The 21,641-nt window shown below is 56.7% G+C and overlaps 1 protein-coding gene across 1 annotated transcript in view; it reads left to right on the top strand.

Annotated features, from left to right (window-relative positions):
• PIK3C2B (phosphatidylinositol-4-phosphate 3-kinase catalytic subunit type 2 beta) overlaps positions 1–21,641 on the top strand; it is a 30,405-nt gene that overhangs the window by 2,269 nt on the left and 6,495 nt on the right. Inside the window, 16 exon segments of the mRNA XM_030965928.1 lie at positions 4,828–5,691; positions 5,693–5,777; positions 6,702–6,802; positions 7,331–7,485; positions 8,449–8,569; positions 10,626–10,737; positions 10,835–10,914; positions 11,000–11,063; positions 11,911–12,057; positions 13,225–13,258; positions 14,317–14,512; positions 16,827–16,949; positions 18,221–18,388; positions 18,933–19,044; positions 19,117–19,259; positions 20,445–20,633. Of these exon segments, the coding sequence (XP_030821788.1) occupies positions 4,922–5,691; positions 5,693–5,777; positions 6,702–6,802; positions 7,331–7,485; positions 8,449–8,569; positions 10,626–10,737; positions 10,835–10,914; positions 11,000–11,063; positions 11,911–12,057; positions 13,225–13,258; positions 14,317–14,512; positions 16,827–16,949; positions 18,221–18,388; positions 18,933–19,044; positions 19,117–19,259; positions 20,445–20,633 (2,600 nt within the window). The 5' untranslated portion in view covers positions 4,828–4,921.

Below are 21,641 nucleotides of genomic sequence, written 5' to 3' on the forward strand. Positions count from 1 at the left end.
CTGGGATTCACCCTGGGATGATCCCAGTCCTCCCCACATCCCTGGGATGATCCCATTCCTCCCTGAATCCCTTTTTTCCATCCAGACTGTTGGATTTGCTGGATTTGGGATCGCTGGATCCATTTGCGGCTCCAAAAGTGTTTTGGGGGTGGTTTTGGGGTGTTTCTGTGGTAGTTTTGGGGGTGGTTTTGGGGTGTTTCTGTGATGTTTTTTGGGGTGTTTTTAGGGCTCCAGCCCCACCTGTCCCCGGGTGGGTGGCAGGAGGAAGCCGAGATTTGCATAGGACACGGGTGGTGGCATCGGGGACAGCGTGACGCCACCTCCAGCACCACCCGGGGGTGGCCCTGCCCCCCCAACACCCCGGTCCCATGGGGGGTGGGAGATTCCGAAAGTCCAGGTGTGGGTGTGACACGGGGACAGGGACAGGAGGTGGCTCTGGGGTGGGGTCTGGAGCTGCTTGGGGACCCCTTGGTGTCACCATGGTGCCAGGAATTGGGGTGTCTTTAAAAGGGGGGGGTCTGTCTCCCCCTGTCCCACGGGTGGGATCCTGAGAGGGGGAAGGGACGATGGGGGAGCTCAAGGAGCCCCCAGGACCCCATCCGTGGCCATGGGGAGCCAGGGATCTGCCATGGGATCCTGCCAGGCTTTCCGGGATCAGGGAGGCTCCAGGGCCCCCTTTAACCATGGCACCATTAAAATCCCCATTAAAATCCCCTTTAAGATTCCCATTTAAATCCCCACTAAAATCCCCACTAAAATCCCCATTAAAATCCCCATTAAAATTCCCAAAAAATTCCCATTAAATTCACATTAAATCCCTGTATCAAGAGGCTCTGACCGAGCATCACTTCCTGCTCCTGGATCAGCACTTACAGGGCGATTTCGGGGCTTTTCCATGGGATTTTTTTTTTTGCTCCTTTTGGGAAGGGAACAAGATGAGCCACCTGCTCTCAGTGTCCCCAACCCAAGTGACTGGTTAAAATTCCCACTAAAATCCCCATTAAAATTCCCAATAAATCCCCATTAAATTCCCAATAAATTCCCATTAAATCCCTGTATCAAGGGGCCCTGACCAAGCATCACTTCCTGCTCCTGGATCAGCACTTAGAGGGCAATTTCGGGGCTTTTCCATGGGATTTGTTTGCTCCTTTTGGGAAGGGAAGGGGCTGAGCCACCTGCTCAGTGTCCCCAAACCAAGTGATTGGCTAAAATTCCCACTAAAATCACCATTAAAATCCCCATTAAAATTCCCAATAAATTCCCATTAAATCCCTGTATCAAGGGGCTCTGACCAAGCATCACTTCCTGCTCCTGGATCAGCACTTAGAGGGCGATTTTGGGGCTTTTCCATGGGATTTTTTTTACTCCTTTTAGGAAGGGAAGGGGCTGAGCCACCTGCTCGGTGTCCCCAACCCAAGTGATTGGTTAAAATTCCCACTAAAATCCCCATTAAAATCCCCATTAAAATCCCCATTAAAATTCCCAATAAATTCCCAATAAATTCCCAATAAATCCCTGTATCAAGAGGCTCTGACCAAGCATCACTTCCTGCTCCTGGATCAGCACTTAGAGGGCGATTTTGGGGCTTTTCCATGGGATTTTTTTTTTGCTCCTTTTGGGAAGGGAACAGAATGAGCCACCTGCTCTCAGTGTCCCCAACCCAAGTGACATCCCCTGGTGGTGGCAAGACCTTTCCTCAGCTCTGTGGGGTCAAACCCCATTCCCACCCCATTCCCCCCCATTCCCGCCCCATTCCCGTGGCAATCCCAGCCCCACACGCTGGAAGGGAGATGCAGATGTTTGTCTTGGAGAGCAGCACGGAGCTGCAGCTTCATCAGCCGCAAAATCCAGCCGGGACTTTGTTGCTTTTGGGTTAAAATCAGATTTTTCCCTCTGTTCGCCTTCCAGCTTTTGGGATTTCTGCTTTTCCAGGAAAAAGCCGCGGCTGCCAGCAAGGCCCCTGAAATGCCAGGGAAGGGAACATTCCCAACCTCTCAGCCCCACCTGGAGCCGCTTTTTCCAGCTGGAAAGCACCAAAATCCCTGGATGAGCTGGTGCTGGGGGGGCTGGAAAAGGGACAAACCCAGTGGGAATTGGGGAGCTCATTAGGAACCATCTGGTCCTGCAGAGCTCGGGGTCAGGAGGACAAAAACCCCACCAGGAGCAACCTGGGGACACCCTGGGCTGGATTTAGGATTTTCCTGCTTTCCCCAAAATGGGCATGGTGGTGGCTAGGGCTCCCAGTAAAACATTTGTCGTTACTGGGAAAGGGGATTGGCCGCTTTTGACCCTAAATTGGGGCATCAACCGAGCCCTGTGTGGGGCAGAGGAGAGCCTGGGGGGGGCGCTGGAGCTAGACCTCACCTGAACCCCAAAAACTGGAGGTTCCATGAGCCAAACCCATCCAAAACCCCAAAACCAGGAGGTCCCATAAGCCAAACCCCTCCAAAACCCCAAAAACTGGAAGGTCCATAAGCCAAACCCACTCAAAACCCCAAAAACTGGAGGTTCCATGAGCGAAACCCGCCCAAAACCCCAAAACTGGAGGTCCCATGAGCCAAAACCATCAAAAACCCTGAAAACCAGGAGGTCCCATGAGCCAAACCTGTCCAAAACCCCAAAACTGGAGGTCCCATGAGCCAAACCCATCCAAAACCCCAAAACTGGAAGTTCCATGAGCCAAACCCACCCAAAACCCCAAAACTGGAGGTTCCATGAGCCAAACCCATCAAAAACCCCCAAAAACAGGAGGTCCCATGAGCCAAACCTGTCCAAAACACCAAAAACTGGAAGTTCCAATGAGCCAAACCCATCAAAAACCCCAAAACTGGAGGTTCCATGAGCCAAACTCATCAAAAACCCCAAAACCAGGAGGTTCCATAAGCCAAACCTGTCCAAAACCCCAAAACTGGAGGTTCCATGAGCCAAACTCATCAAAAACCCCAAAAACTGGAGGTCCCATGAGCCAAACCCACCCAAAACCCCAAAAATGGGAGGTCTCATGAGCCAGATCTGCCCACAACCCCAAAACCTGGAGGTCCCTGCTGGTGATTTTTAGGGCTGAGCAGTGCCTGGGTGGGTGCTGGGGAATATCCGTGAGATCCAGAAATTTCCTGGCTCTTCCAGGCCATTCCTGGTTCCCTCTCCTGAAATAAGAGATTCCTTCCTTTCCCCTTCTGCCTTAAAAATCCCTGGATTTGCTGCCAGGGCCTGATTTTTTTTTTTCCTCAAATCATTGAAATTTTTATAAAATCACGGTGCTGGGGCAGCCTGGTGGGGTTTGGGGCGGCTGATCCCACTGCCCTCCCCAAATCTGGGGCTGGTTTTGTCCTTTGGGGGAAAAAAATTTGGGATTCCAGCTCAGCCCCTTCCCTGCCTGGTGTCCGTGGGCTCCCGGGGAAGTGGAAGCAGCAGCAGCTGCAGCCAAATTTTTATTTTTATTTTTATTTTTATTTTTATTTTTATTTTTATTTTTATTTTTATTTTTATTTTTTTTTATTTTTATTTTTATTTTTATTTTTATTTTTTTTTTTATTTTTATTTTTATTTTTATTTTTATTTTTATTTTTACCCCCTGGCCCTGCTGGGCCCCCGCTCGTTTCCCTTTTTCCAGGCACACGGGAAGGGCTGAGCCAGCTCGGCCTTCCTTATCCCAGAGATTCCAGAGGGTGGGAAAGGACCTTGGGATACTCCATCCATCATCCCAGGGTGCTCCAAACCCCGTCAAACCCGGCCTTGGACACTCCCAGGGATGGGGCAGCCAGGGATTCTCTGGGAATTTGTAGGCTGGGAACGAGTCAGGAGTGCTGAAATTGGGATTTTTTTTATGGAATCCTGGAATGGTTTGGGTTGGAAGATCCTAAGGATCATCCCATTCCCATCCCATGCCGCTTCCCATGGTCCCAGGGTGCCCCAAACCCCATCCAGCCTTGGGGGCTCCCGGGGATCCAGGGTAGCCACGGATTCCCTGGGAATTCCAAGCCAAACCATTCCGGGGTTCCCTGTGCTGGTTTGGATGGGATGTTGGGAATAAATCCTTCCTTGGGAGGGAGGCATTCCCAGCATTAACCCCACACCTTTCCCTTCCCCATACCCACCCCATTCGCCCATGGGCCATCCTTTAACCCCACATCCTCCCAACATTAACCTTTCCTCTTCACATCACCCCCCACAACTTTCCCTATTCCCAGCCATCCATCGGTGCCTCCTCAATCCTCACCTTCCCCATCCATCTTCTCCTTTCCCCATTCCCAGCACCCATGGCCACCATCCATTAACCCCACACTTTCCCCACTCCCAGCATCAATCCCTCTTCTTGCCCCATTCCCAGCATTAACCCCTCACCTTTCCCCATTCCCAGCACCCATGGGCACCCACGGGCACCCATCCATCAACCCCCCACCTTTCCCCACTCCCACCCATTAATCCCACACCTTTCCCCATTCCCAGCATCCATGCCCCCCATCCATCAATCCCTCACCTTTCCCCACTCCCAGAATCCATGGCACCCGTCCATTAACCCCATAACTTTTCGCATTCCCAGCATCAATCCCTCACCTTTCCCCATTCCCAGCATTAATCCCACACCTTTCCCCATTCCCAGCATCAATCCCTCACCTTTCCCCATTCCCAGCACCCACAGGCACCCATCCATCAATCCCACACCTTTCCCCATTCCCAGCATCCACGGGCACCCATCCATCAATCCCTCACCTTTCCCCATTCCCATCTGTAAACCCCCTCACCTTTCCCCACTCCCAACTCCTCTCCCGACCTCCCCACCTCTCCCCATTCCCCATGTAACCCCTTAACCCGTCCCGCTCCCAGGAGCAGCAGGATGCCGTTCTCCTGACGCCGGTGCCGCTCTCCGGACCCCGATCCCGGCAGGATCCCGGCAGGATCCCGGCAGGATCCCGGCAGGATGTCGATGTCGCGCCGCCGCGGCCCCGGCGAGCAGTGGCCGGCGCTGGAGTCGGTGGGGCTGAGCCGCAAGGAGCTGGCGCTGGCCGAGGCGCTGCAGATGGAGTACGACGCCCTGTCCCGCCTCCGCCAGGACAAGGAGGAGAGCCGGGCCAGGAAGGAGCAGCTCCAGGAGCGCTCCCTCATCTCCTGGGACGACCCCGTGGACAGGAACGCCATCAAAGCCGCGCGGGGGCTCTCCGGCTCCGACCCCGCGCTCAGCCACGCCGTCCCCAACGTCCCCGAGGGTCCCCAAGTGCCAGCCGGGCCCAGCCCGCCCCGGTCGGAGCCACAGCCCTGGAAGGGCCCCCTGAGCGGGGATTACCTGCTCATCTTCGAGGGCTCCCAGCGGGATTTCCTCGGGGAGCCCCTCAACGGCTCCGAGCCCCACGAGGGCGGCGGATCCCCCAAAAAGCTCTCGCCGCCCCCGCTGCCCCCACGGCACCCGCTGTGGGGCTGTCCCGAGGGCAGCCAGCGCTCCCCGCTGTCCCCCAAGGGCCAGGGCCAGCCCAGGGACATCAACATGTTCTCGGTGGCCCAGGACAAGCTTTTGGGGCGCCGCATCTCCCAGGAGGATCCCTACGGTGTGGACGCCATCACTTGCCTCAACCTCAAGTCCACCTACGAGTCCGAGGCGCTGCGGGAAGGTTCCCGGGGCTGGAAGGAAGGCAGGAGCATCCTGGAGAAGGAATCCAGCAGGAAGCCCGTGGCTCGGAGCAAGACCATGCCCCCAGGTGCCCCCGCGCACCTACGGAGCCCGGGCGGGAGGAAGGAAGAACCTGGCGGCCAACAGGAACCGCAGGATCTCCGTGGAGCCGGTGAGGGGCTCCGCCCAGGGTGGGAATGGGAGTTGGGGAGGGATGGAGCTGGGAATTCAGAGCTGGGATGTCCCCGAGCTGGGCGTCCTTCTGGGTGGGTTCTCCTTGTGACGTCGTCGTGGCTCCTTGGAATGGGATGTGGGATGTGGGAAGAGGCATCTGAGTGTGGGGATGTCCCATGGGGCAGCCCTGCCCAGAGCACGAAAAACTGAGCCAGACCTGTCCAAAACCCCAAAACTGCAGGATCCCATGAGTCAGATGCGTCCAAAACCCCAAAACTGAAGGGTCCTGTAAGTCAGACCTGTCCAAAACCCCAAAACTGAAGGTCCTGTAAGTCAGACCTGTCTAAAATCCCAAAACTGAGCCAGACCTGTCCAAAATCCCAAAACTGAGCCAGACCTGTCCAAAATCCCAAAACTGAGCCAGACCTGTCCAAAACCATAAAATTGAGCCAGACTTGCCCAAAACCACAAAACTGAAGGGTCCCATGAGCCAGACCTGTCCAAAACTCCAAAACCTGAGCCAGACGCGTCCAAAACCCCAAAACTGAGCCAGACCTGTCCAAAACCCCAAAACTGAACGGTCCTGTGAGTCAGACCTGGCATGGCAGTGCCACCTGCCCTGCTGGGGACAGCAGCGGGCAGTGTCCCCTGCAGCACCCCCACAGCCCGGTGACATTCCCTGCCCATCCTGCTGCTCCTCCCTGCGGGACATCCCTGGGAATGGCCACTTTTGGGGCGCTCCAAGCCACGGGCAAGCCAAATACCCCGTCATGCTGGCCACACCGCTGAGGGACACCTCTGTCCCCACCATGGTGGCCCTGGCGTGGCACAGGCTGCTCCAGTGGGGGTCTGGGGGTCCCCATGGGGGGTGTGGGGTCCCGAGGGTGTCCCCCAGCTGACGGGCTCGTGCCCTGCCCCACAGGTGCCTCCCCGGCCCCACTCCTTGGCCAATGGCTACGAGCTCTTCGAGGTGTCCGAGGAGCGGGACGAGGAGGTGGCGGCATTCTGTCACATGCTGGATGTGTGAGTACCCAAAACACGCCCAAAACACGCCCAAATGGGCTTCGGGGCCATCCCGAGGGGATTCAGGGCCACCGAGAGGGGTTTCATGGCCGCAAAAGGGGGTTCAAGGCCATGAGAAGGGGATTCAGGGCCACCAAGAGGGGTTTCATGGCCGCAGAAGGGGATTCAGGGCCACCCTGAGAGGATTCAGGGCCACCAAGAGGGGTTCAGGGCCACCCAAAAGGGATTGGGGCCACCCCCCAATTTAGGGCCAGCCCAAGGGATTCAGGGCCACCCAGAGGGGATTGAGGGCCACCAAGAGGGATTCAGGGCCCCCAAAAGGGGATTCAGGTCTACCCTGAGAGGCTTCAGGCACTCCAAGGGGATTCAGGGCCACCCAAAGCGGTTTAGAGCCACCCAAAGGGGCTGTTCCCAGGGGTGCCGAGCCCTTGTGGTGCCAAAAGGGGATCCCAGGCCACCCCGGTGATTTTTGGGGCGTGGGGAGCCCCCAGCCCCAGCAGGGCCCCTGAGCCACCCCTGCTCCCGCAGGCTCCGCTCCAGCTCCGGCTCCAGGGACTGCTGTGGCTCGGGGCTGGTGTGGAACGCGGTGAACCTGAGCCCCGAGCAGCCGGGCCACGGCGTCAGCCTGAAGGTGACGGTGCTGTGCGACAGCCTGAGGGAGCCGCTCACCTTCACCTGCGACGGTGAGCGCTGGCCCCCGGCCCGGGGAGGAGGCGGAATTCCCACATTGACACCGTTCCCGCCTTTCCCCCATTCCCACATTTCCTGCCATCCGCTGTTCCCGCTGTTCCTGCCATTCCCACATTGACACCATTCCCGCTGTTCCTGCCATTCCCACCATTCCCACCATTCCCACTGTTCCTGCCATTCCTGCCATTCCCGCTGTTCCCACCATCCCCACCATTCCCACCATTCCATCATTCCCCCAGTTCCCCCAATCCCATCATCCCCACCATTCCCGTTGTTCCCGTCATTCCCACCGTTCCCCCAATCCCACCATTCCCACCATCCGCAGCATTCCTTCCATTCCTCCTGTTCCCACCATTTCCCCCATTCCCACCTTTCCTGCCTTTCCCACCATTCCCCCATGCCCACCAATCCCACCATTCCCACCACTCCCCCATTCCCATCATCCCCACCATCTCCACCAATCCCCACCATCCCTGTTGTTCTCACCAATCCCCACCATTCCCTCCATCCCCCACCTGTTCCCAGTGTTCCTGACATTCCCACCATTCCCACCATTCCCCCAATCCCACCCATCCTCAATTCCCACCATCCCCACCATTCCTCCCATTCCACCATCCCCACCAATCCCACCATTCCCCCAATCCCACCATTCCCACCATTCCTCCCATTCCCCCCATTCCCACCTTTCCCTCCTTTCCTACCTTTCCCACCATTCCCCCATTCCCACCAATCCCTCCATCCCCTCCATCCCCCCATCCCCACCATCCCTCCATCCCCCTATCCCTACCATTCCCCCACTCCCTCCAATCCCACCATTCCCACCAATCCCACCATTCTCCCAATCCCACCATTCCCACCAATCCCACCATTCTCCCAGTCCCACCATCCCCAATCCCACCATTCCCACCATTCCCACCATTCCCAAGGATTCAGGGCACCGTCCCTGTTCCCCCCAGGCTCCTCCACCGTGGACCTGCTCATCTACCAGGCACTGTGCTACACCCACGATGAGCTCCACGCCGTGGACGTCGAGGATTTCCTGCTCAAAATCTGCGGCCTCGAGGAATTCCTGCAGAAGTGAGTGGCCGAGGGAAAAACTGGGGGAAAAACGGGAAAAAGGAGGGGAAAAAACAGAGGAGAAATGGGGGAAAAACAGAGGGGAAAAACACAGGGGAAAATGGGGAAAAGCAGAGGGAAAAACGGGGCGAAAATGGGGGGAAAACAGGGGGAAAATGGGGAAAAGCAGAGGGAAAAATGGGGGAAAAATGGGGAAAAAAAGGGGACAAACAGGGAAAAAACAGGGAAAAAAATGAGAAATCTGGGGAAAATGAGGAAAAAATGGGGAAATGGGGGAGGGGAAGAGAAAAATGGAAAAAATTGGGAAAAACAGGGAAAACCCAGGGAAAATTCATGGCAGGAGCTCCAGGGTGTGATGAACACCCAGGGTTGATCCAGGGAGCACAGCAGGAGCTTCTCTGCTCCTTCTCCTGCCTCTGGAGCTTCTCCTGCCAAAAGCAGCATTGGGAATGTCTTGGGAATGTTGCTGCCGGCCAGGCTGACCCCCAAACCCCTGGAAAACCAGCTGGGAGCTGCCAAAAATGCTTTTTGGAGGAGAATTCTGTAAAAGCCGTGTCAGGGAGCGGAGAATGGATAAATCCCAGCCCTGGATAAATCCCAGCTCCAGAATTCCCCCTGTCACTCCCAGCTCCAGGGTTCTTTCTGTCATTCCCAACTCCAGAATTCCCCCTGTCATTCCCAGATCCAGGGTTTTCCTTGTCACTCCCTGCTCCAGGGTTCTTTCTGTCATTCTCAGCTCCAAAATTCTCCCTGTCATTCCCAGTTCCATAATTCCCTCTGTCATTCCCAGCTCCAGAATTCCCACTGTGACTCCCAGCTCCAGAATTCCCCCTGTCATTCCCAGATCCATGGTTCTCCCTGTCATTCCCAGCTCCAGAATTCCCCCTGTTATTCCCAAATCCAGGGTTTTCCTTGTCACTCCCTGCTCCAGGGTTCTTTCTGTCATTCTCAGCTCCAGAATTCTCCCTGTCATTCCCTGCTCCAGTGTTCCCCCTGTCATTCCCAGTTCCATAATTCCCTCTGTCATTCCCAACTCCAGAATTCCCCCTGTCATTCCCAACTCCAGAATTCCCCCTGTCAATCCCAGCTCCAAAATTCTCCCTGTCATTCCCAGCTCAGGGTTCTCCCTTTCATTCCCACTTCCAGAATTCCCCTTGTCATTCCCAGCTCAGGCTTCCCCCTGTCATTCCCAGATTCATGGTTCCCTGTCACTCCCAGCTCCACAATTCCCTCCCAGTCCCACTCCCAGATCCGTGCCCTGCTTCCCACGGATCCCTGGGCAGGTCCTGGCAGGCCGGGCCCGGCTCCGGAGGGGAAGGAGGGAGAACAATTCCTCATTCTCTGAATTTCCTGGTGCCACAAAGGTCCCTGTGCAGGCAGGGCGGCCACCCTGAGCCCCGGCCAAGGCTGCCTGGCTGGGGGATATCGGGGTGGGGCACCGCAGATGCGATTTGGGGCACCCAGGTGGGATTTTGGAGCACCCAGGCGGGATTTTGGGGTGTGGGATGAGCCTGTGGAGCTCTCCCTGCATGTTTGGCAGGCACGAATTCACCCAGCCCTGCTGGAAGTCTGGTTTCACTGTGAACCCCACCCAAGGCTGCCTGGCCAGGGGATTTTGGGGCACCTAGGTGGGATTTTGGGGCACCCAGATGGGATTTTGGGGCACCCAGATGGGATTTTGGGGCGTGGGATGAGCCTGTGGAGCTCTCCCTGCACGTTTGGCAGGCACAAGTTCACCCAGCCCTGCTGGAAGTTCAGCCTTGCTCTGAGCCCATCCCAAGAGTGCCTGGCTCGGGGCTCTCAGGTGGGATTTTGGGGCACCCAGGCGGGATTTTGGGGTGTGGGATGAGCTTGTGGGTCTGTCCCTGCACGTTTGGCAGGCACAAGTTCACCCAGCCCTGCTGGAAGTCTGGTTTCAGTGTGAACCCCAGCCAAGGCTGCCTGGCCAGGGATTTTGGGGCTCTCAGGTGGGATTTTGGGGCAGCCCAGGTGGGATTTTGGGGCAGCCAGGCAGGTTTTTGGGGTGTGGGGTGAGCCCGTGGCCCTGTCCCCACAGCAAACACGCGCTGGGCAGCCACGAGCACATCCAGCACTGCAGGAAATTCGACATCGACATCCGGCTGCAGCTGCTCAGGAGGAAAGGGGTGCGCAGCGACCTGGCCCGCACGGTGGGTGCCACCAACCTGGGACACTGTGGAGTCAGTGTCACACCGAGGGGTCGGTGTCACCTCCCTGCAGCCCCGCTCAGCCTCTCTGTGTCCCCAGGCCAGCGATGACCAGAGCCCATCCACCCTCAACCACCACATCCACCTGCAGGAGCGACCCATCAAACAGACCATCAGCAGGTAGGGCTGGGGACACGGTGGCACTGTCCCCACGTGTGCCCACATGTCCCCTGGCCGGGGCTGAGCGCTGTCCCCTGTCCCCCAGGCAGGCCCTGAGTCTCCTCTTCGACACCTTCCACAACGAGGTGGACGCGTTCCTGGCGGCCGAGGTGAGGCCAGCGATGGCTTTGGGGGGTTTGGGGGTTTGGGGACATTTTGGGGACATTCTGGGGGTTTGGACCCTCTGGGAATGCAGTGGGCAAATGCTGCTGTGGTGTCCCAATCCTCAGATTGTATCCAGGTGGGAATGCTTGGCTCCTCCCCCTGGGCGGAGCATCTCCCCCTGGGATGATGGAATTTGATCAGCCATGCTGGGACACTCATTGGCTCATTAAGAAAAGATAATTAATAATTAAGGCCCATTCAGAGAAGATATGTCCTGGAGGGAGGATGGAAGAAATAAAGAGATGAATGGAATGGAATGGAATGGAATGGAATGGAATAGAATAGAATAGAATAGAATAGAATAGAATAGAATAGAATAGAATAGAATAGAATAGAATAGAATAGAATAGAATAGAATAGAATAGATAGATATATATAGAGGATATAAAGATATTAAATATAAATATAAATATAAATATAAATATAAATATAAATAAATATACTATTAATGTATACTATAATATCCTATTGAAATATAATATAATATAATATAATATAATATAATATAATATAATATAATATAATATAATATAATATAATATAATATAATATAATATAATATAATATAATATAATAATATAATATAATATAATATATAAAGAGATAAAATATAAATACTATTATAAAAACAAATCTACTATAAATATACTATAATATGATATAATACAAATGTAAGAGCTAAAGCAATAAAGAAATAAAGCTAACAGCCCCACCTCTAACAGACAACTAGAACTCCCCCTAGAACTAGAATTTCCCCCTAATCCCAGCTGCCACGCCGTCCTGTCCCCGCAGGGCGATGTCCCCCTGAAGGCCGAGCGGGTGATCCAGTCGGTCATGGCCATCTGCAACGCCCTGGCGGCCGTGGAGTCGCAGGAGATCACGGCTGCCCTCAACCAGATGCCGCCCTGCCCGTCCCGAATGCAGCCCAAAATCCAGAAGGTGAGCCTGGGGCGGCTTGGTTTGCACGGGCAGGTTCTGCTCGGGAAGGCGGGAGCCTCCCCCGAAATGGAAAATTGTTGGAAATTTTGAATTGAAATTTTGAATTGAAGTTTGAAGTTTGAAATCGAAATTTTTTTGAATGGGAAATTGAAGTGTTTCTGAAAAATGCTTTTTTGAATCACTGGCATAACCGATTTATTATTTCTGAAATATGTGCAAGGACTTGGAGGTGTTGGGACACTGTGTAGAAGTTGTCAGCATGAGAAAATCATCCACTTCTCATCCTACAAGCACCTCAATGACTCTCTGCTAGCCTAGTGTGGAAAACTGCCTTCTTCCACCTAATGGCAATTTCCAATTCCAACTAATGTCAATTATTAATTTAACTTCTGCACTTGAAACCCCCTCCCTCCGAATTGTTATAATTTTGAAATTAAGAGGTTGACAGGCAAAGATATGGGAGCAGGAATAACAGTTCTTTATTATCCTGAGCTGGAAGGTGATTTGTGGATGTCTTGGTTTGGACAGACAGGTTCTGCTCAGGAAGGCAGGAGCCTCCCCTGAAATGGAAAATGCAAACCCCCTCCCTCCAAATTGTTATAATTTTGAAATTAAGGGGCTCTCAGGCAAAGATATGGGAATAGGAATAACAATTCTTTATTAGGGAAATTTAAATACATTAAGAAAAGATAATTAGTAATTAATGGCCCATTAAGAGAAGGTATCTCCTGGAGGGAGGATTGGTCGTGGAACAGATAAAGAAAACTGCCCAATGAAGAAAAGATAACTGCCCCACCTCTAGCAGATGGCAAACAGAACGCACGCTTATCTTGCAACCCCGGGGAACTTAGCCAGGAGTGGGAGGAGAAAAAAAATTGTCACATCTGGCTCTTTTCCCTCCTTTCCACCACGTGGAAAATCCCTCAATAGCGGGGAGCAGCCTGAGTCTGGCAGCCTGGGGTGGTTACGTAAAATCCGCCTTGGCAGCACTCAGGGGTTTCTTCTTTTTTTTTGTGGTTTCTCTCCTTTTTTTTTTTTTTTGTTTTGTGGTTTCTTCTTTTTTTTTTTGGTGGTTTCTCTGTTTTTTTTTTTTGCGGTTTCTCAATTTTTTGGCGGTTTCTCATTTTTTTTGTGTGTTTCTTTTTTTTTTTTCCTTTCCCTCCACAGGATCCAAATGTTCTGGCCAAGAGGGAAAATCGAGGTATTTCTCTTCTCCTGCTCCCCTTTCTGGGCTCAAGTTCGTGCCATGCTTTTCATCTTCAAACCCCTCCTCCCCCTTCAGTTCTTGAGGCCAAAAAAACGGGTTGGAAACCGGTCTGGTTGAAAAAGAAAAAAAAAAAAGGAGGATTTTGGGGGGTGTTGTTGCTCCTTGTGAGCTCCAGATGGAAAATTTGGAATTCCCCCTTACTCCAAATGGGAAGTTTGGAATTCCCCCATCATTAATTCATCCCTGAGTGGGGGGGAAGCAGCGTGGGGGGGTTCCAAATCCAGATTTGAGGGATGGATCCCCGAGGGATCGATGGATCCATAAGGGATTGAGGGATCCGTGAGGGACTGATGGATCCATGAAGAATCGATGGATCCCTGTCTGTGTTTCCCTGAAAACTGATTGATCCCTGAGGGAATCATGGATTCCTAAGGGATAGATGGATACATGAGCAATCAATGCATCTTGAGGGGATTCCTAGGGATGGATGCCTTCCCTAACTGGGAGGACCCGCCTCCCGACGTAATCATGGAGCTACGAGACCCTGAGGACGAATCCACCATCTTCCCTGGGTAGGGGCATGTGGTCCAGCGAGGGTGATGGATCCTGAGGCTGACGGACTTCACACCCGAGGGACCCTAGGGACTACAGACCCTGATCCCTGCCCCTGTTTCTGAGGGATTGGCGGATCCCTGAGGGACTGACAGATCCCCATCCATGCTTCCCTGAGGGATTCATGGATCCCTGTCCATGTTTCCCTGAGGGACTGATGGATCCCTGAGGGACTGACAGATCCCTGTCCCTGTTTCCCTGAGGGATTCATGGATGCCTGTCCATGTTTCCCTGAGGGACTGACGGATCCCTGTCCACATTTCCCTGAGGGATTGATGAATCCCTGTCCATGTTTCCCTGAGGGACTGACGGATCCCTGTCCGTGTTTCCCTGAGGGATCGATTAATCCATGAGATATTGATGGATGCCTGTCCATATTTCCCTGAGGGACTGACGGATCCCCCGAGGCACTGACGGATCCCCATCCCTGTCTCCCGCAGAGAGGATCGTGGAGAGCCTCACGGCCGCCATCCTCAACCTGGTGGAGCTCTACTGCAGCACCTTCAACGCCGACTTCCAGACGGCCGCGCCCGGGAGCCGCGAGCTGGGCGTGGCGCAGGAGGCGCGGCTGCTCACCTGCCCGCTGGCCTTCACCGTCTACGCCACGCACCGCATCCCCATCACCTGGGCCGCCAGGTAAGGCCCTCACCTGCCCCCCAGCCTTCACCCCATCACCTGGGCCACCAGGTAAGGCCCTCACCTGCCCCCTGGCCTTCACCCCATCACCTGGGCCGCCAGGTAATACCCTCACCAGCCCCCCAGCCTTCACCCCATCACCTGGGCTGCCAGGTAAGGTGCTCCTCACCTGCTTTGCAAAGCCAGGTGGCTGCTAAGGAAGGCAGGAGCCTCCCCTGGAATGGAAAATGTAAACCCCCTCTCTCTGAATTATTATGATTTTGAAATTAAGGGGTTTGCAGGTGAAGATGTGGGAATAGGAATAGAAGTTCCTTATTAGGGAAGTTACAAATACAAATGCAGTAGTGCGCAAAAAACAAACCTGACAGAGTCAACAAAAAACAAAACGTTCCTGGCAATGCTGGCACTGGGACACTCCAAAATCCCACTGTGTGTCTGGGGCACCCCAAAATCCCAGCATGTGTCTGATATGTCCCAAAATCCCAGAGCGTGTTCCCAGGAATGCTGGCTCTGGGACGCCCCAAAATCCCAACACATTCCTGGGAGTGCTGGCACTGAGACACCCCAAAATCCCAGCACATTCCTGAGAATTCTGGCACTGAGACACCCCAAAATCCCAGAGCGTGTTCCCGGGATCACTGGCACTGGGACACCCCAAAATCCCAGCACATTCCTGGGAATTCTGGCACTGGGACACCCCAAAATCCCAGCACATTCCTGGGAATTCTGGCACTGAGACACCCCAAAATCCCAGCGTGTTCCCGGGATCACTGGCACTGGGACACCCCAAAATCCCAGCACATTCCTGGGAATTCTGGCACTGGGACACCCCAAAATCCCAGAGTGTGTTCCCAGGAACGCTGGCCCTGGGACACCCCAAAATCCCAGCACATTCCTGGGAATGCTGCCACTGAGACACCCCAGGACCCCAGCATGTCCCCGGGATCGCTGGCACTGGGACACCCCAAAATCCCAGCACATTCCTGGGATCGCTGGCACTGGGACACCCCAAGACCCCAGCGTGTCCCCGGGATCGCTGGCACTGCCAGCCAGGGCGCGATGTCGCCGCAGCTCGGGCCGGGCTGGCTCATCCCGAGGCCACCGCGCCACCCGGGGGAGGTGACAGATGGCCCCGCGCCCCGCGCCAGCGGCGTGGCCCCCTTTGTTCCGCTCCTCCGTGCCCGTGCCCGGCGCGGGGGGGACCGGGAGGGGACCGGGGGTGGCGACAGCGGCGCCGGCAGAGCCGCCCCGCCGGGGAACCCTCGCCTTTGTCCTTGTCCTTAATGTATTCCCCTTGGTGAGTGGCTCCGAACAAAGCGGCGAGCCTGGGAAATGCCGCCAGCCCCTGACCCCCGCGCCCCGCAGCCCTGCCCGGATTGTCGCAGCCCTGCCCGGATTGTCGCTCGGCACCTGCCACATGGCAGGGCCCCCCCGTGTGCCGGAATGCGCCGTGCCATATGGTGCTGGGGACATCGGGAGGGGGGAAATGGCCCCGTTCTGTCCCTGTTCTGTCCCCGTTCTGTCCCTGTTCTGTCCCCCTTTCCCACCCTAGGGGCAGGATTCAGGGGCTCTGGTTATCCGGGTTTTCCCTTCCTCCTCAGGGAAGGATTTAGGGGTTCTGATGATCTGGGTAAAGCCTCACCCCTCTCTCCTCAGGGAAGGATTTCGGGGTTCTGGTGGCCTGGATAAAGCCCCACTCCTTTCCCATTCTCAGGACAGGATTTAGGGGTTCTGATGATCCAGGTTTTCCCATCATTGGGGAAGGATTTAGGGGTTCTGATGATCCAGGTAAAGCCCCACTCCTTTCCCATCCTTGGGGCAGGATTTAGGGGTTCTGATGATCCGGGTTTTCCCATCCTCAGGGAAGGATTTTGGGGTTCTGGTGGCCTGGGTAAAGCCCTCCTCTTTTCTATCCTCAGGACAGGATTTAGGGGTTCTGATGATCTGGGTTTTCCCATCCTTGGGGCAGGATTTAGGGGCTCTGGTTATCCAGGTGAAGCCCCACACCTTTTCCATCCTTGGGGCAGGATTTAGGGGCTCTGGTTATCCAGGTGAAGCCCCACACCTTTTCCATCCTTGGGGCAGGATTTAGGGGTTCTGGTGGCCCAGGTAAAGCCCCACTCCTTCCCCACCCTCAGGGCAAGATTTAGGAGTTGTGGTGATCCAGGTAAGGCCCCACACCTTTTCCATCCTTGGGGCAGGATTTAGGGGTTCTGGCGGCCCGAATAAAGCCCCACCACCCCGTTCCCATCCTCAGGACAGGATTTAGGGGCTCGGGTGGCCTCACCCAGCTCATTTGGCGTTTCTCCCGCAGTTATGAAGATTTCTACCTCTCGTGCTCCCTCAGCCACGGCGGCAAGGAGCTGTGCAGCCCCCTGCTCACCAGGAAGGCCCACGTCTACAAATACCTCTTCCACCTCATCATTTGGGACCAGCAGTAAGGCCGCGGGCTGGATCCCACCCACTCTGCCTTCATCATCCTCACCATCATCCTCCCCTGCTCCTCCTCTCCTCCGCGCCTTTTTTATTTTTTTTTTGGGGGGGGGTGAATGTGTTGGAAGTTTTTGTGTCATCGCCCGGAAATAGCAACCCCCGGGAAAGGGGATCTGCTCCCAAAATAGCTCCGGGAGCAGGCGGGGAGGCCGTGCTGAGCCCTCGCCATGCCTGGCATCCGCAGCGGCCCGGGAGGTGGGGATGGGACGGGATAATTTTAGACGGCGCCGGTGCCCCCAAGGACAGGGACAGCGGCGGGACAGCGGCGAGCCCGGGGATCCTTCCCCGGGGATCCTTCCCCGTCCGTCCTTCCCGCGGCATGTAGCTGCCACCCCGAGCTCCCTGGGAGCGGCAGAGAGGAATCCCAGCCCCGGGGGTCCCAGGCGGCTCCCCCTGGGGTTGTGGGGCAAGGTCAGTGCCCAGCGGGGCTCCCCATGGAGGGCCCTGGCCCTGCGGTCACCTGCGTGGGGCAGAGAGCGCAGCCGGGCTGCCCGGAGCTGCCACAGCTCCAGCTGGCTGTCCCCAGACCTGCGGGGGGGCCGGGACTTCAGGGACTTCCAGGGATTTTAGGGACTTCCAGGGACCTCCAAGGATATGCCGGTGCCAGCAGAAAAGGCGGCTGGAGGGCCGGGCTCTCCTGAGGCATCTGAGGAGGGGACTGGGAGAGCACTCTGAGCCCATCCCCAACACCCCAAGCCTGTCCCTGGCACCCTGAGCCCATCCCCTGCACCCCGAGCCCATCCCTGGCACCCTGAGCCCATCCCTGGCACCCCGAGCCCATCCCTGGCACCCCGAGCCCATCCCCAACACCCTGAGCCTATCGCTGGCACCCTGAGCTGGTTCCTGGCACCCCAAGCCCATCCCTGGCACCCTGAGCCCATCCCCACCACCCTGAGCCCATCCTCTGCCCTGAGCTGGTCCCTGGCACTCCAAGCCCATCCCCATCACCCCAAGCCCATCCCCATCACCCCGAGCCCATCCCTGGCACCCCAAGTCCATCCCTGGCACCCTGAGCCCATCCCTGCACCCCGAGCCCATCCCCTGCACCCCGAGCCCACCCCTGCACCCTGAGCCCATCCCTGGCACCCTGAGCCCATCCCTGCACCTCGAGCCCATCCCCTGCACCCCAAGCCCATCCCTGGCACCCCAAGCCCATCCCTGGCACCCCGAGCCTATCCCTGCACCTCGAGCCCATCCCCTCCGTCTCTCCTGCAGGATTTGCTTCCCGGTGCAGGTGAACCGGCTGCCCCGGGAGACGCTGCTCAGTGTCACCCTGTTCGGCGTGCCCGTGCCACCCCCGGGCAGCTCCTCCGACGCCAACAAGCAGCGGCGGGTCCCCGAGGCCCTGGGCTGGGTCACCACCCCCCTCTTCAACTTCAGGCAGTGCGTGGGGTGTGCTGGGCATCCCTGGGGGGCACAGGAGGGTCCCCAGCATCTTGGGGTCCCCAGAACCTCGGGGTCCCCAGTGCCATGGGGTCCCCAGTACTGTGGGGTTCTCAGCACCCTGGGCACGGCAAGGGGCTGGGCTGGCATGCCTGGGGGGCACAGGAGGGTCCCCAAAACCTCGGGGTCCCCAGTATTGTGGGGTCCCCTGGGCACGGCAAGGGGCTGGGCTGGCATCCCTGAGGGGGACAGGAGGGTCCCCAAAACCTTGGGGTCCCCAGTGCCATGGGGTCCCCAAAACCCTGGGATCCCCAGTGCCATGGGGTCCCCAAAACCCTGGGATCCCCAGTGTCACGGGGTTGCCAGCACCATGAGCATGGTGAGTGGCTGGGCTGGGCATCCTTGGGGGGCACAGGAGGGTCCCCAGTGCCGTGGGGTCCCCAGAACCTTGGGGGTCCCCAGCGCCTGAGCTCAGCACCAGCAGCAGTGCCACCCCCGTGCCCCAGCAGAGTGCCCCCCCAGTGCCACCCTTTGTCCCCCCCAGGGTCCTGACCTGCGGGCGGAAGCTCCTGGGCCTGTGGCCGGCCACCCAGGACAACTCCAGGGCCAGGTCGAGCGCCCCAAACTTCAACCAGCCCGACAGCGTCATCCTGCAGGTACGTCCTGGGGCACAGACCCCCCCAGAAAGCTCCTCGTGGGGGTCCCCTCACCCTCTGCCTCTGCCCCAGATCGACTTCCCCAGCTCGGCCTTCGAGGTGAAGTTCACCAGCCCGCCCGCGGCCGAGCCCAGCCCCAGGTACGAGTTCGGCAGCCTGGGCGAGGAGGACCAGCGCCAGCTGCGGGAGGCCATGCAGAAAAAATCCCTTTATTGGTAAATAAACCCGGGGGGGACACCGGGGACACCCCCCTGGCACACACAGGGGGTGTCCCTTCCTCCAGGGCTGGGGATTTTGGGGCTGGGGATTTTGGGGCTGGGGATTTTGGGGCTGCGGGTTCTTCAGTGCTCTGCCCTCGCTGTTGTCCCCTCCTTGGGGACAGCTGAGCGGTGCCTGGGCCGGGCTGGCACTGCCAGAGCTGCCCCAGGGGATCAGGTGTCAGCAGCTGCCCAAAGGACAGCAGGGCTGGCTCGGGGGTCCCTGGGCATGGGGACAGCCAGGGACAGCTCAGTCCCCGGGCATGGGGACTCCTGGCTGTCCCTCAGCAGGGTCCTGCTGCCACCAGCCCCTCTGTCCCAGGGGTAGGGCAGTGCAGGGACACAGGGGGGCTTGGGGGATTTATTGGGGTTCCAGTAAATGCTGGGGGCAGAGGGGACACGCGCCCCATCCTGCCAGCCCTGTTCTGTCTATGTGTGAGGATGGCACAGGGGTGCCACTGCCCCATCCTGCCTGCCCCATTCTCTCCATGCACAGTGGGGCACAGGGATGCCACCTCCCTGACCTCCCACGTGTTTTGGGGTCACAGGGATGCCACCTCCCAGTCCTGCCACCCCCATTCTCTCCATGCACAGTGGGGGCACAGAGATGCCACCTCCCCAACCTCCCACGTATTTTAGAGGCAACAAGGATGCCACCTTCCCTGAGCTCCCACGTATTTTGGGGTCACAGAGATGCCCCCTCCCCAACTTCCCATGTGTTCTGGGGTCACAGGGATGCCACCTCCTCACCCTCCCACATATTTTGGCGTCACAGGGATGTCATCTCCCCAACCTCCCGTGTGTTTTGGGATCACAGGGATGCCACCTCCTCACCGTCCCACACGTTTTGGGGTCACAGGGATGCCACCTCCCTGAGCTCCCACATTTAGGGGTCACAGGGATGCCACCTCCTCACCCTCCCACATATTTTGGGGTCACAGGGATGCCATCTCCCTAACCTCCCGTGTGTTCTGGGGTCACAGGGATGCCACCTCCTCACCGTCCCACATATTTTGGGGTCACAGGGATGTCATCTCCCTAACCTCCCGTGTGTTTCGGGGTCACAGAGATGCCACCTCCTCATCCTCCCCCACCACGCCAGCCCTGCCTGCCCTCCCCAACGCTGTCCCCGTGTCCCCTCAGGCTGACGGACGCGGACCGGCAGCGGCTGTGGGAGAAGCGCTGCCACTGCCACGCGTCCCCCGGCGCGCTGCCCATGCTGCTGGCCAGTGCCCCCAGCTGGGACTGGGGCTGCCTGCCCGACATCTACGCCCTGCTCAGCCAGTGGAGCTCCATGAGCCACCAGGACGCCCTGGGGCTGCTGCACGCCACGTAAGTGGGCTGCGGGGACGCGCCCGTGCTGTGTGGCGGTGGCAGGAGGTGTCACGATCCGTCCCCAGGGAACGGGCGTTGTGATGGTTCCTTGGGGTGATCTCAGGGTGCAAAAAAACCCACACGGCACAGGGGGTTTGCAGTAATGATCAGAAAAAATGCACCTTCATTGAATGACCACAGCAAAACGCGATAGAGGGATTGAGGGAGAGAAAGATAGAGAAAAGAGAGAGAGAGGGGGATATAACTACCAAACATAGAGACAAAATCCTTTGGTCCAGTCCAGTCGAGGATCTGCCTGTTACATCGGGGAGATCTCAAAATCTCTAGCTAACTCAGAGGTTTTTATTATGATAATTCTATCGAAAATTGTGAGGGAGGGGAAACAGATACAATAAGGAATAGATGTAACAGGTCGTCCATGCTCTCAGCAGTAAACGAGAGCCATTGTCTTCTTGGCCCAGCGGTCACAACCTGCAGGCAAACATCTCGCTTTGGTCAGCTTGCCTCCCCCACACACCTCCCCCGGGCTGGGGGTGTCAGTCCCAGTCCTTGGAAGGAGCAGAGGGGCCTTTTCACATGGGGGTTTCATGTCTCAGTCCTTGATGGAGAGGCTCCTTACATCTCAGTCTGTCTGTCACGGTGGTTGGAAAACAGGGGAGGGTCTTCTATGGGGGGACCACCTGAAACTCAGGAGAAGTCCAGCCAGGCCGAGAGGTGGGACAGCTCCCAAGGCTGTTGTTGCATAAAGGGCACGGTGCCCTCTTCTTTCTCATTGGGCTCAGTGTACAGCAAACAACACCTGTGAAAACAATGACTCAGCAATGCTCTCAGCTCTCAGGGCCTTGTTGGCATGTGACTTTCTCCTTCAGAGCCAGAGATTCTAGACGAGGCGGGGGGTCTTCTCTTCAGTGGTCCCCAAATGACGATCGTGAGGCAGATGAAGGAAAATTCAGACAGACTCTCGCAGGAGGGCACTGTCACCCCATGGCATGTGTCCTGGCTGCA

The sequence above is a fragment of the Camarhynchus parvulus genome, chromosome 26 (assembly GCF_901933205.1).
Source record: "Camarhynchus parvulus chromosome 26, STF_HiC, whole genome shotgun sequence".
NCBI lineage: Eukaryota > Metazoa > Chordata > Aves > Passeriformes > Thraupidae > Camarhynchus > Camarhynchus parvulus.